The sequence below is a fragment of the Hipposideros armiger genome, unplaced genomic scaffold, assembly GCF_001890085.2.
Source record: "Hipposideros armiger isolate ML-2016 unplaced genomic scaffold, ASM189008v1 scaffold_263, whole genome shotgun sequence".
NCBI classification, from domain to species: domain Eukaryota; kingdom Metazoa; phylum Chordata; class Mammalia; order Chiroptera; family Hipposideridae; genus Hipposideros; species Hipposideros armiger.
Window position 1 is genome coordinate 2,239,093 of NW_017731613.1, and position 16,380 is coordinate 2,255,472.

Consider the following 16,380-nt stretch of genomic DNA (forward strand, 5'->3'; position numbering starts at 1 on the left):
AGAAGACATTCTTACCAGACCAATGATGGCTGCTCCAATTCCGATGAGAGGGCTGACAGAAATAATAACCAAGGTCAGTTTCCAGCCCTGATAAAATCCCAGCAGGAACCCACCGAGACTCGTGGTCATGCGCTGAATGAAAATGGCCATTTGGTCAGCAATGGCATCATTGATTTTATTAATATCACTAGAAATGAGAGAGGCTTTGATCACTAAAACAAAATTCAGTCAATTCAAACATCTTACTGAGAAATCTCAGTCTTTCCCTTTTAAACTCTCCCATCCCTGTACCCCATTGCCCTTGGGAAACATAACTGACTCTCGCATCATGGGAAATTTGCTGCAGCTTGGGAGGTCATCAAGGCGTCTCCTCTCATAGCCAAGTAAGTTCGCCCTTAACCCAGATCTCCCAGTTGGGGTCCACTAAACATGGCAAAGTCTTTTGGAAATCATCCTATTTGTCACTTTTTTTTTTATAAGTAATATCCTTGATCTGCCCTGAAGATCCCTTCTTTCCTTCTTTATACCTGCTAAGTTTTTCAACCTCACGGTTCTACTCACATACCACCTAATTATAGAAAATTACACAAAATCTTATATAATTCCCCAGGAAGAAGTAACATTGTCCTCCCTGTGTTTCCATAGCAATGTAATCAATCTGTATATGTGTGTGTGTATGTATCTAATTATTGCATTCTGCTTATAGAAAATATAGAATAATGGTTAAGAGCACAGACTCTGGAGCCAGACTCTGAATTTAAATACCAGCTCTTCTTGGACAAGTTATTTAACCTTTCTGTGCCTCAATTTACTCATCTGTAAAGTGGGTATAGTGACAGACTCTACCTCAAAGGGTAGTAATGAGTATTAGCTGATTATATATATATATATATATATATATATATATATATATATATATATATATATATATGGTATATAAAACAGTGCCTCGGATACAGTAAGCAATCAATATGTGTCTGCTCTGATTATTTATTTGCTTGCACCTTTTATTTTCCTACTAGGCTGTAAATTCCTTGATTTTAGGAGTTCTGTGGTTTATCTTTATGCCTTGCAGAGAGTAAGTGCTCCAGGATATTGCTTAAATATAGTTACAATAAATTCACATTCCTGGGAACATTCCCACAGTGTCTTGTCCTGATGGAACAAACTGGGTTTAGGACTTGATAGAAAAAAAAAAAAAAGGACATTACCCAGGGATTAGAGAATTGTATTCTAGGAAAGTGATGTATCTGTTCATGGTCACAGTAATAATAGGCAGAATGAGGGCTGGAATCTAAGGGTCCCAACATTCAGTCTGCTTTCATCTTCACTACACTACACATTGTCTTTCATCAGACTTCAAAGTTCAATTCAATAGGGTTTATTGGTTCTAATTACTCAGGGCTCATTCAGAATTACTGAGGGGGCTATTAATGACCCAAATTAGTATTGAGGTGCTGGATTTAAATCCAGTTTCCTAGTTTGAATCTTTGTCAAACTATTATGGATTTTTTTCTTTTTGTTTTTATGTGCAGAAATTACCTCAACAGACAAAGCAAGATAATTTGTCCTTCTTATAGATATCTAGATTGTGACATTCCCTCAATTTCTCCGTTTGAGGCCAAATAACACTCCTTTTTCTTTTTTTTAACTCTCTTCTATATTATTTCATTTCTAATATTTGAATCAAGGGCCTACAGACCATATTGTACTATCCTGGCTTTCAGTTTACAATGATCATATTTGATAAAGCATTACTGTGAGAAAGCCATGCTGCTGATAAAAGCCCAACTTAAGAGACAAAAATTATAAAAAATAACTGAAAATGTTTCCAATTGTTATTTAATTTAGAAATAAGAGTTTTACTACCAAAAAAAAAATCACACATACATTAAAATATCCAACCAGCCACTTACTCAGAAAATCTTGTATTTAGCTCTCCCACTGAATTGCAGTCGAACCATCCTATTTCCATCCTCATTACTTTCCTGAAGTAAAGTTTTCTCATTTTCTGTATCTGACGAGCTGAGGCAATTACCCAAAAGCATATCTGGAAATGAAGCAAGGAATGTTAAAAATTCCAATATTAAAAATATTCTCTAATTCCTCCTCTTTGAGAAGAAAATGCGTTCAATACAACAGTTGAGAAAAGGAGGAAAGTAATTCACAAAATGCGTCTTCTTAGGAGCTAAGATGTGAGCGCTGGCATCTGCTCCTCCAAGTGGAGGTGAGCAGAACTGGGAACAGGGAAGCAGATTTGGGTCTGAATCCAGCTCTGCCACTTTCAGGCTTAACCTTCCTGAGCTTCACTTTCCTTGTGTGTGAAATAAAGCTCACAGCACCAAAAAATAAATTACTGCTCTTAAATCACTATTTTTGCATGCACTTCTGAATGAATTTTTCCCCTGAAAGTCCTTTCAACAAGCATTTATGCTTAGTTTTCAAGCTGTTGGGCAATGATTTTCAGAGAAAGTAAGACAAAAATTATGTCATAAGCGGGGAATCTACTGAGTTTCTCCCAATCAAATAAAATAAGCCTGTCATTAAAATTTCCAGTGCCAGAATGGAAAAAAATTGATGCATGTCCCTCTTTGTGGAATTCTTGAATGAATGGGAGGTGGAGGTATTCATTTTTTTCTACAGAAGAAGGCTAAAGATGAAATATTTTTCTTCCTTAATAAAACATTTAGTAACTCCAGGCCCTTTCATAGCTTAAATCTAGAATATGCTCTAGATTCAGTTTGCGGAATTTGGGTTGGAATGCAGTTTGGTGAGACTTTAGGAATGAAAAGAATTTAGGAATGAAAGAGAAAAAGAAAATAAAGTTTGCTTTCCTCCAACTCTCCATGCCCAGCTTTCTCCAGACCACGCACTCTCCCTCTACAAATACACCCATCCTGCCTATTTCTCAGTTTAGAAGAGAGGGTCAAGTGGGGAGGGCAGGGAGGAACAGGACATTGAAACTGAAAGTTTATTCTCCATCTCTCCAGATAATTGCTGGCATTCTCCACAATTGAGAGGAGAAATCCTTCCCATTCTCTCATGCCCCCCCAAAATAAATTTGCAGTCCTTAGGACTTCTGAATAACTTGGAAGTTAACGAGTACACTTTGCATTTCTTTGAATGTCTTTGAACCCAATTGTTGATCAAGAAATAAAATGGAGGTGCTACTAACTTGAATATATCCTGTGATAAGCACTGCGACTGCGGTTCCAGCATAGTAACTGGCAAATTTGATCATTTCACTTTCAATGTCCAGCAACCTTCAAAAGAGGGGGAAAAATGTTAAGCTCACAAGGCATCCAGCTACCAAAAATCACATTTTGTAGGTCCAGAGGAATTTAAAATATACGAGATCAGACAATTAAGTTTATGAACTTTCCACTGTGCCCTTACATCTGTATATGTTTCTATTAAATATGGGTAAGGCATTTTACTTGTGTAAAATTATAATCAATCTAACCACATCCCTAACTAGATCTCATGATACCAATCACAGCAAAGAGGACTACCCCCTTCATTTTTACAGGCAGAGATGCTAGGTGTGTGAAATAATCAACTGGAAGTTGTTGGAAGCCAGGGGACCCTAGATGGCAGCCCAGTGCTCTGTCCACTGAACCCCTTTTGCTCATGCTTATTATGCAGTGATAGAGCAATCATAACTACAGAAAGGTTTTTAAAAGCCAAACAGGTATCTGAAAAGACACTGGTAGAGAGATGTGCGCTGTAAATCAGGAGGCTTACTGTTACCTCCTCCAGAAATCTAAGCCAGCTTATCAACTCCTCCATCTCAGAGTGACACTGTAAGAAAAGTGTGTGTCACCTTCCCATAGAAGCAGAAAAACGCTTTATAAGCACAGATTTTCTGCTGACTACAGTCCAGGAAACTTCAATTTCCAGGCTCATTTCTAAGATTGAAGCCAAAGAACTTACAGGGAACAGCAAGAAAACTCTACAGCATTTTCCCAGGACAAATATCAAGCTGCAGCATAGGGTTTGGGATTGGCAGGGGCAGAGAAGGGAGGAAAACAGTATTCTGAAATTGCTTCCAGAAAACAAGGAATTTTATAATTAGAAAGTTAACGTAATGGTTAATGACAATTCGGATCTTCAGGGACAAGTTAAATAGTATGAAGTCTACGTCTCCAGAAAAACAGAAAGTAGCAGCATCACAATAGATGCCCTCATCCCACATGCTTTCTGCTTTCTATCAGGACTTCCTTTTGTGACCCGAGCTTCAATTGTTCTCTCCCTCTGCTGAACTCAGACCAAGTATTAAAGTATAATTTATTTAATTCAGAGCAAACTATTATTCCATGACAGATTTTATTGCTATCTTGCACTATTATTCAATATCTTTATTGAATATATTTGTATTGAGCATATTATATATAAATATATATTATATATTTATTTATGTTTGTTTGTCTTGCTAGTAAATTAAGCTGCTTGCTCACACTGCCTGAAGCTTGGTATAATAATAACTTTCACATAGTAGGTACTCAATAAATATAAATGTTTCTTGATTTTGCTTTGATTTTCAAAACACCAGTGAGGAAGGGAAACAACTGCTTTGGTCAACCCCTCTGACAATCTCCAAACCAGCTAATATGCCTGTGATCAACACATTCCCAGGTTTTTCATGATGATTTAAGGGAACCCTGAGAATGAACAAGATCTAGAAAGTAATAAACTTATATATAAGTATTCACAATCAGAGGCTCTTACGAAAGCTAAGTACCTCTGTATAGAGTGTATAATCTAGTATTATGAGTAAAGCCATCTAGTATATAAATGAGTCCATACTCTTAGTTTTCTATTTGTGAAATGAAATTTGGGTATTCAAAAACAGAAATCTATGAGCATCTGTCAAAAAGATTTTCTTAGACTTCCTGTGGAGCATTCGTTCTACAGACACTCTAGGCAGAGGTGGTTAAAGCATCTGTCATGAAAAACACGGCTGCCAATTATAAACAAACCTATGTGGGTTGAGAGTCCTGAGTACTGAGCCAGTCCCAGGATTTACTAGAGCAAAGTTCAGGAGAATTATGTCATTGCTGGGTGGTGTAGATAGAGACATGCGTAGTTTACAATTATTTTCACTCCTGAGGCACCCCAAACATAAATGTTTAGCTCATTTCTACTTTATTCTTGAGAAGGCTACTTGAGAATGTTTCTGGAACAACAGGACAAACCTATCAGAAAAACCGAAAGGGAGGAAGAGAGCAGACTGGCTGCAGGCTGACTTAGTTCCTTTGACTGCACATCAAACTCTTCATCATCTGTGGGGTGGAAACTCTTGTGACTATAAAATCCTAAAAAGGATTCTATAAAGTGTGCAGGTGATTTGGACCACAGAATGGACACTGCAAAATTGACATACATCCGCTTGAATAAATTACGATTCCCCTAACTCATTTGTTGATGAGCAAAGAGGGGAAAGAGATGACCATTAGAGGGAAAGGAAAGAGATATTTTACAAATTATTAATATATTCTTACCTTGCTTTTTATAAAAAACTAAATGCATCATAAAATTGAGTCACTCAATTTACACTTCAAGGTTTCCGATTTACTAAAGCCATAGGTTTTTCATTTGAAATATCTAGGAGATCGTTATACAAGGTACAGTGCTTAACAAGTTTTTCTTTTGGTGGTTCTCATGCACTGTAGACATGGCAGCACTGACACCTTAGAGTGAACCTCAGCTCCAGCTCTAAAGTGAACATCACAAGCTGGCAGAAATGTTTTCGTGCCCCAGTTTTAGAGTGTGGGGGGCTCTGTATTCCTTAATGCATGGGACACTGACCTACGGTCAAATGGCTTATCACTGGTTAAAGTCACTAGAACATCCACACGCTATGGTGCCATACTGTCAGAATGGCTAGATCTTCATTTCAGAGACTCCACAACAATTTTTTTCCACCCAGGACGCTATTTTTTGTTTATTTTAAACTAACATTTTATTTTCAGATAAGTGTAGATTCAGTTACAACTGTGAGAAACAGTACCGAGAGATTTTGTATGCCCTGTATCCAGCTTTCCCCTGGTGGTAACATCTTGCAAAACTATAGGACAATATCACAACCAGGATGTTGACATCGACATACTCAAGATCAGAACATTCTCATCAGCACAGTATTCCTCATGCTGCCCTTTTATATCTACATATACTTCCATGTGACCCCTGCTCCTTCCTTAAGCCCTGACTGCCACTCATTTGTCCTCTATTGCTATAGTTTTATCATTTGAAGAATGTTATATAAATGGAATCACACAGCATGTAACTTTTGGGATTGGCTTATTTTTTCACTCAGCATAATTCTTTCAAGTTTGATTAATAGTTCATTCCTTGTTACTGTTAAGTACTGTATTTCCCCATGTATAAGACACTCCCATGTATAAGACGCACCTTCATTTTGGGGCCCAAAATTTGAAAAAAAATGTATCACATAAAGTTATTGAACTCAAGTTTTATTTATTCATCATAAAATTCATATAACTCCTCATCACTGTCAAACTCCCAACCATTAGCTTGTCCTCATCTGTGTCTGATGACGAATCACTGTCTTCATGTATTCCCTCTCATGGTCTTCTTCTGCCGTGGCATTTTCAGTAGGGTTTCTTCTTCCCGTAGCCAGTCTCAGATTGTTTTCTCAGTTGGAGGAGGACCAAACTTATGTTCAGCAGCACGATTTCCATTCACTTTTGCAAACTGGATCACTTTTAACTTGAATTCAGCACTATATGAAAATCTTTTCTGAGCCATTTCTGGGCAGAACGTGGCAAAACATAGCCTACCGTAATATACTGATAACAAGTGCAAACAATGAGCGCAAAGACAAGCGCGAAAAAGCGGGAAATGCAAGTAAAAAAATCTACAATGAGTGCAAAAACAAGCACAAAAAAAGCAGGAAGTGCAAGTAAAAAAAATCCTCAACCACTGTATAAGACACACCCAGTTTTCAGACCCCAAATTTTTCAAAAAAGGGTGAGTCTTATACATGGGGGAATACAGTAGTATTTCATGGTATAGATGGATCACAACTTGTTTAGTGACTTACCCATTAAAGGATGTCTGGGTTGCTTCTAGTTTTTGTCTATCACAATTAAACCTTCTGTAAACTTGTGTACAAGTTTTTATGTGAACATAAGTTTTCATTTTTCTGGGATAAATCTCCAAGAGTAGGCTTGCTGGGTCACATAATAGTTTGTGACTATTATGACAATTTTTTTAAAACTCAACATTTTAATTTTGATGAAGCCCAATTTATCAATTTTTCCTTATGGATTTTTTTTGGTGGCAGGTACAAGAGCTCTTTCTCTAGCCACAGACCTGAAAAGGTCTTCTATGTATTTTTCTAAAATTTCATAGTTTCTTTTTTACACTTAAGTCCATAATTCATTTTGAGCTAATTTCTGTGTAGGTTCATTCTTTGCCTAAGAATGTACAATTACTTCAGCACTCTTTGATAAAAACTTCATCTTTCCTTCATTGAATTGTTTTTCCACTTTTGTCAACAACCAATTGGACATATTTGCTTGAATTTATTCCTGAGTTCTCAATTTGCTCTTCTGTCAATACCACATAGCCTTGATTGCTGTAGCTTGATAATATGTGTTGAAATTGGGTAGATTGTTTCCTCACACTTTATTCTTCTTTTTCAAAATTATTTTAGATATTCTAGTTCTTTTGCTTTTTATGTAGATTTTAGAGTAATCATGTCCATATCTACAAAATATCTTGCTGAGATTTTGATAGGAGTTGCATTAAACCTGTATGTCAATTTGGGGGAGCTGACATCTTTACTATATTGAATCTTCCAATTGATTAACACTGTATGTCTCTCCATTTACTTAGGTCTTTGATTTCTTTCATCAGCATTTTGCAGTTTTCAGCACACAAGACCCCTCTACAAGTGTTGCTAGATTTACACCTAAATAAAAAATTTAAGCAGTTGTAAATGGAATTATATTTTGAATTTGGGTACCCACATGTCTGTTGCTAGCATATAGAAATAATATTGAATTTTATATGTGCATCTGTGACTTTGCTGAACTCACTTATTGACTCTAGGAGATTTTTATAGATTCTTTGGGATTTTCTGTTTTGAAAATCATGTCATCTACCAGGGGCAAACTAGACTATAACTCTGATGAACCCAGTGTGATAGTAAACTTTGTTATCCACAAAAAAAAAAAGAAAGAAGAAAAAAGAAGTCGTGTCATTTGCCAATAATGATGATTATATTTCTTCCTTTTACATCTTAAATTTTTTAATTATAGTAAAAAAACACATAGCATAAATTTTAGCATCTTAACCATTTTTAAGTGTACTGTTCAGTAGTGTTAATTATTATATCAGTGTTCCTTCTATTTCCTTTCCTTCCATATTGCACAGGCTAGAACTTCGAGCACTATGTTCAATAATAGTAGTGAGAGCATATAGCCTTGCCTTGTTTCCAGTCTTAGAGGGAGGGTATCCAATCTTTCACTATTAAGTATAATGTTAGCTATTGAATTTTTTGTAGATGCTCTTTTTAAAATTTATCTAATCTCAATATAGCCACTTTTTAAATTAATGTTTGCATAATAAATCTCTTTTCATTCTTTTACTTTTAACCTGCCTATATTATTATAAAGTGAGTTTCTTGTAGACAGCATATAGTTGGTCATGTTTTAAAATTCATTCTGCAATCTCTGTCTAGTTGGTATATTTAGACCATTTAAATTTAATCTAAATATTGATATGTTAGGGCTCAAGTATGTCATTTTAATTTTTTGTTTTCTATTTGTTCTCCCTTTTTTATTTCTCTGTTTCCTTTCTCATGCTTTCTTACGGGATACTTGAACATTTTTTATTATTCAGTTTTGATTTATCTATAGTGTTTTTAAGTGTATATTATTGTATAGCTATTTTAGTGGTTGCACTAGGAATTACATTATCGGTATGTCACTTGCCATAGTCTGGTGTTGTCATTTTATCAGTTTGAACAAAGTATAGACATATTACCTCCCTTTATGTACCTTTATTCTCCCTTGTTAATAATATAATTTTCTTTAGTATTTGCAAGTTATACATTTCAGACAGTATTATAATATGACCATTTCAGTCAGTGTTATAGTTTTTGCTTCCACCATCAAACATAATTTAGAAAACTCAAGAGGAGGAGGAAAGTCTATTGTATTTATGAATGGTTTTGTTTACCACGTTCTTCCTTCCTGATGTCCAAGATTTCTTTTTTGTTTGTTTCCTTACTGTTTAAACAACTTCCTTTAGCCATTCTATTAGAGTAAGTCAGCTGGCAATAAATCCTCTTCATTTCCTTTATCTGAGATTGTCTTGATTTTCCCTTCCATAGGGATGGTGGTGAATGTCTTGACTCTCTGACCCCACCCTAAAAGGTAGGGGGAGGGAGGCCTCATTACAGTGGGGGATGGTTCATGTCTCCACATGTTCTCTACTGATACCACAGGTGTGGGGAGGGGAGAAATGGGAGGGACACAACAAGGGCTGATTACCACTTGGCAAGGGTGGAAGTCTAGGTTCCTAACTTGACCTTTGTTGCCATGGATGAGAGTGAGGTTATTTTTTTTTTCCTGTTCTGTTTGTCTGAAGTACCATAGTTATTGTCTAAAGTTTTCTGTTAGGCTGCCCTTTTCTGGTCCATTATCTAGAGAGAGCAGGAGTTGAGGGGGAAATTTTTTTGTGGTCTATACTCATTGGTGTTTACAGGTTGCCAACATTCCCAGCATCCAATCTGGTATATATGAAGCCTAAAGAAAACCAAGGAAACTCACAACCATGTCATTACTTCACTCCTGAGATCTCTAGTCATTCTGCCTACTTTTCTCCATTTTTCAGACTATTATGATTGTTTTATATGTAATAGATTAAACAATCCAATTGAAAGGTAGAGATTATAAAACTGGATTTAAAAACAAAAAGACAAACTCCAACTACAGGCTAGCTGCAGGAGACACATTTTAGATTCAAAGATACAAACAAGTTGAAAGTAAAAAAGTGGGAAAACGTGCATCATTGAAAAGGGAAACCATAAGAAATCAGGAGTGGCTATACAAATACCAGAAAAAATAAATCCTAAAAATTGTTGTTAGAGATAAATACTATTTAATAATGATAAAAGGGTCAATCTATCAGGAAATTATAACAATTATAAACATATATTCACCTAACAACACAACCCCAAAACACATGAAGCAAAGTCTGACAGGTTGAAGGAAAAAAATAGTCAACAATAATAGTCAGCAACTACTATAATTCCACACTTTTAGTATTGGATAGAACAATGAGGTAGAAGATTAACAGAAACAGAAGACTTGAACAGCATTATAAACCAACTAGACATTACAGAGATCTCTAGAACACTCCATCTAATAACCACAGAATACACATTTCTTTCAAGTTTACATGGAACATTCTCCAGGACAGACACATGCTAGGCCATAAAATAAGCTTCAATAAATTTAAAAGGATTAAAATAATACCAAGTATGTTCTACGATCACAATGAAGTGAAAGTAGAAATTAACAAAAATCAGGGAATTTGGCAAATATGTAGAAATAAAATAACATATTCAGAAGTAACTAATCAGTAAAAGAAAAAAATCACTAGAAAAACTAGGAAATACTATAAGATGAATGAAAATAAAAACATAACATACAAAACTTATGGGATGCAGCTAAAGCAGTTCTTAGAGAGAAATTTATAGCTCTAATTGATTATATTAAAAAATAACTTCAATCAATAATTTCATGTCTTATCTTAAGACACTGGAAAAGAAAACTAAGCCTAAAATAAGCAGAAGAAAACAAATAGTAAAGATCAGAGTGGAAGCAAATGGAATAGAGAATAGAAAAAATACAGAAAATAAAGCCAAAGTTGATTCTTCACAAAGATAAGCAAAATCAATAAACTTTTAGCTAGACTGACCAAGAAAATAAATAGAAAAGATTTAAATAGCTAAAATCAGAAATGAAAGATAGACCTCGCTACTGACCTTACAGCAATAAACAACAATTATAAACAAATACTTTAAACAACTGTATGCCAACAAGTTAGATAACTTAGATGAAATGAATAAATTCCTAGAAAGCACAAAACTACTGAAACTAATTCAAAAAGAAATAAGACATCTGACTAGATCTGTAATAGGTAAAAAGTTTGAATCAGTAATCAAAACCTTTTGACAAAGAAAAGCTCAGGATTGAATTGCTTCATTGATAAATTCTAACAAATATTTATAAAATTAATACAAATTCTTCTACAAAAACATAAAAGAGAAGAAAACACTTCTCAACTCATTCTATGAGGCCAGTATTACCTCATACCTGATACCAAAAGCAGACAAAGGCACTACAAGGGAAAAATATATATATACACCAATATGTCTTGTGAATATAGACACAAAAAAATCCTCAACTAAATACTGGCAAATCAAATTCAGCAGCATATTAAAAATATTATACATCATGACCAAATAGATTTACCCAGGAATACAAGGGTGTTTCAACATAGGAAAATCAATCAATGTAATATACTATATCAATATTAAAATAGACAAAACCACATGGTCATCTTAATAGATTCAGAAGAAACATTTGACAAAATTTGATACCCCTTAATGTTAAAAACACTCAACAAACTAGGAATACAATGGAACTTCCTCCACATGATAAAAGACATCTATGAAAATCTCACAACTAACATAATACTTATTGGTGAGAAACAAAATGTTTTCCTCCTAAAATGAGAAACAAGACAAAGAATTTGTGCACTCACCACTTGTATTCAAATTGAAGGGGAGGTTTTGGTCATAGGAATTATGCAAGAATATGAAATAAAAAGCATCCAGATTGGAAAGGAAGAAGTACCATAATTTCTACTTACAGATGACATGGTCTTGTATGGAAATTCAGAGTCCACTAAAAACATATCAGAACTAATAAATAGTTCAGCAAGACAAGGATGTAGGATTAAAGACTAATATACAAAAATAATTGTATTTCTGTGCAGTATCAATGAGTGAACTGAAAATGAAATTAAGACAACAATTCTATTTACAATAGCATCAGAAAGAATAAAATACTTAGCAATAAATTTAACCCAAAAAAAAGTGCAAAATTTATATTCTGAAAACTACAAAACATTGTTGAAAGAAATTAAGGAAGACCTGAATATATGTAAAGACATTCCATGTTCATGGATCAAAAGACTTAATTTTATTAAGATGGCAATACTCCCCAAATTGGTCTACAGATTCAATGTAATCCCTATCAAAATACCAGCTGACTTCTTTGTGGAAATTAAAGAAACTGACCTTTAAATTCATATGAAGGGCTGGCCGAGTGACACATTGGTTAGGAGTTGGCTTGGGATGCCAGCTCTGAGCAGCAGGACCGCAGTTCGGATCCCACATGAGGGCCAGTGACACTGCCCTCTACAGCTAAGATGGTGAACAACAGCTCGACCTGGAACTGGGCTGCTGTGAGTCACCGGGGCCAGCATAAGCTGCAGTGGGGCTGGTCAGCAGCTGGCGAGTGCTTTTGTGAGCTGCCGTGAGCCGCCGTGAGAGGCCCTCCAGTGGTCGGCAAGTGACGGCTTCACCCGGGAAGAGCACAATGATAATACCAACATGGGCCAGTGAAGTGTTGTCCTCCACAACTAGACTGAAGAACAAAAGGACAGCAGCTTGTCTGTTCCCCTTCCTGGATTCCCAAGTGCTGTTCCCCTCCCCCAACTCCCCAATAAAATCTTAAAAAAAAAAAAATTCGTATGAAAATCCAACGGACCCAGAATGCCCAAAACAATCTTGAAAAAAAAAAAGAACAAAGTTAGTAAACTCACTTTCTAATTTCAAAACTTACCATAAAACTACAGTAATAAAAACTGTATTTACTGGCACAAAGACAGACATATACAATAGTAGAATTGAGGGTCCAGAAATAAACCCTCACATTATGGTAAATTGATTTTGACAAGGGTTCTGAGACTATTCAATGGGGAAAGCATACTCTTTTCAACAAATGATGCTGGGACAACTGTCTGTTCCTGTGGAAAGTCACGTTAGATCTCTACCTCACACCATATTCAAAAGTTTACTCAAAATAGAGCCTAGGCCTAAATATAAAAGCAAAACTCTTAAAAATCTAAAATAAAACATAGGTATGAATTTTCATGACCTTGGATTTGGCAATGGTTTCTTAGATATGACACCAAAATCACAAGCAACAAAACAAAAAATAAACTGGACATTAAAATTAAAAACTTTAGCACTTCAAAAATCAAGAGAGTGAAAAGACAACCAAATAATGAGAAAAAAATTTTGCAAGCCATATATTTGATAAGGGACTTATGTCTAGAATATATAAGAACACTTACAACTCAATAATAAAAAGACATATAACCCAATTTTTAAATGAACGAATGATATGAATAGATATTTCTTCAAAGAAAAGGTACAAATGGCCAATAACCATCTAAAAAGATACTGACACCATTAGCCACCACCATTAGACATGTAGATGTAAACCAAAATGAGATACCGCTTTGCACTCACTAGAATGGCTATTTTATTAGTTTCCTATGGCTGCTGTAACAAATTACCACAAAACTGTGGTTACCACAAAACTGTGGTGACTCAAAACAAGAGAAATTTATTTCCTTATATTTCTGGAGGCCAGAAGTCTAAAATCAGCTTCACTATACCAAAATTAAGGTGCAGACAAGGTTGTGCTACCTCTAAAAACTCTAGGGCAGAATCTATTTCTTGTCTCTTCCAGCTTCTGTTAGCTGCTGACATTCCTTGGTTTGTGACATCGCTTCTATCTCCTCCTTTATAGTCATTTTGTCTCTCCTCTTCTGTCTATAGTTAAATCTCCCTCTGCCTCCCTTTTGGCAACTGTCCCTTTTAAGAACACTTGTGATTACTTTTAGGGCCCACCTGGATAATTCAGTATAATCTCCCTCATCCCAAAATCTTTAACTTAATCACATCTGTATAGACCCTTTTTTTTTCACATATGGTAATATATACAGATTCCAAGTATTAGGACCTAGATCTCTTTGGAGGCCATTATTCAGCCTACTAGAGCTACAATCAAAATATAGATAACAACAAATGTTGGTTAGGATGTGAAGATATTGTGTCTCCCATACACTGTTAGAGAGAATGTAAAATGGTACAATCCCTTTGAAAAACAGTCTGGTAGTTTCTCAAATGATTAAACATACAGTTACCATATGACCCAGCAATTGCACTCCTAGGTATATACTTAAGAGAAATAAAAACATACGTCCACACAAAACCTTATATACAAATGATTATAGCAGCATCACTTATAATAACCAAAATATGGAAACAGTCCAAATGTCCATCAACTGATAAATGAATAAATAAAATGTATTATATCCATACAATCGAATATTATTCAGCAATAAAAAAGAAGTGAATTACTAATCATGATACAACATGGATGAGCCTTGAAAATGTTATGCTAAGTTAAAGAAGGTAGTCAAAAAGGACAACATATTGTATGACTCCATTTACGTGAAATATTCAGAATAGGCAACTCTACAGTGACATAATAGATTAGTGGTTGTCTAGGGCTGAGGATGATGGAGAATTGGAGAGTGATAGCTAAGGGAGATAGTGTTTCTTTTCTGTGGTAACGAAAATGTTCTAAAATTCATTGTGGTGATGGATGATCTGTACACATTAAAGGGGTGAATTATATGGTATGTGAACTGTATCTCAATAAAGCTGTTTTTAAAAGTATGTGGTCTTAAAGTGCCTAACTTCAAAAAAAGAGTGCTTGAATGCATAAGCTACATGTACACTGCTAAGAAAATACCAATAGATTGAAATCTAAGAGAAAGTACAGGCTCAGATTTCTACCTTGATGCATTCATATGTGGGGCAAGTTAAAAAATGAGCTTCCCAATGGCTATGGTAATCAGCCTCCAAGAAGCCCCTAATGATTCTTGTCTCCTAGTATTCATACTTTTGTGTAGTCCCCTCCCAAACTAATAGAATATGGTAGAAATGATGGTATGTTACTTCCACAATTATGTCACAGACTGTGGCTTCCATTTGAGTTCTATACTTTAATTAGATAAAAGTAAATTACATTGTGATATTTGGACTTCCTCTTCTTTCATCTTCTTTCATTCTTTTACCTTATTGTTTGACTATTCTGAGCAAATAAATTCTGATCAGCTAATCAGGAGGCCAAATGTTCTGTAATCCTTTTCAGTGTTATTCACTAAGAGCCATTTGAAAGACTTTTGCTTATTAATTCCACCCAATGGATTATAATTGGTGTGTAGAAACCAATATTATGAAAGAGAAAAACCAGCTCTTACCACTACACATGCATGCTTATGTTGAAATCATTGAGTTGCCCTGCACAGTCTAAGACGAATACACCTATCATAATGAGTGGAGAAATTGTACTTTTACTGATATATTTTTTTTCAAGAAAGAAAGTTGGATAATTTTGGAGGCATATTAACTACTTACAGGTAGAAAAATGTCCTCTCCCTTCTCTGTCCCACCCAAGTCCATTTTCACAGTGATGTTACTACATAAAAACTAAACAAACATTAATTCAGGAGTGTAACAGTATTCATGTCAATGACCAGATTAATTCACAATTAAAGCATTGAACTCATCAAAGGAATTCCTGGTAAAGAAATAGCCTAAGAAAGGTGTGGTCACACAATTTCAATTATTGTACAAAATTGGTTTTTAAAAAAGGGCAAATGTCCACTTACATGCTTGGTACCATGTGGATTCAGCCAAAGTTGATGAACTTCTGAAAGCCCCTAATTGCTTTGCACTATTTGCTCACCTTCAAGTATATGACCCAGAAAGGTGCAAGTAATAGGTAGCCACAGTTAATTCCTTTCTAATGAAAGCAGTGATACAGACATTAAAGGTAGATTCATTCTTTAATTCATCTAATAAATGATTATGAGCACATCATATCATGGATATGTCTCAAATTTTTGCCCTTCTAACCATTATTTCCAAATTTTAAGACAACAGAATTTTTTAAAAAGATATAACAGGCTATACTTTCAAGAATTTTCCCTTGAAAAAATTTATCTTCATGAGTGTCATTGATATTTTTGGATCAATTTACACCATACAGAAGTCTGAATGCATTTTTCTTTCAAATGGGGAAGAGATTAACTTTATATTTTGTAGTTATATCACTCTAAAAAGCAGTTTATATCTGCCTCCAACATAAATGAAAGACTCAAAAGATTGTCATTGAAAAGAGTCTCTGTTTTATATAAACTGTTCTCAGTCCTATTCCCAAACTTAGAAAAGAGCATACATATTTAGACATTAAG

At 35.0% G+C, this 16,380-nt stretch overlaps 1 protein-coding gene across 1 annotated transcript in view; it reads right to left on the minus strand.

Moving 5' to 3' along the window:
• Positions 1-16,380, minus strand: part of ABCB11 (ATP binding cassette subfamily B member 11) — a 104,114-nt gene that overhangs the window by 72,225 nt on the left and 15,509 nt on the right. The window contains exons 6-8 of the mRNA XM_019656605.1: positions 3,176-3,263; positions 1,917-2,050; positions 16-187 (exon numbers count right to left, since the gene is read on the minus strand). Of these exons, the coding sequence (XP_019512150.1) occupies positions 16-187; positions 1,917-2,050; positions 3,176-3,263 (394 nt within the window). The remainder of the gene's footprint in view (positions 1-15; positions 188-1,916; positions 2,051-3,175; positions 3,264-16,380) is intronic.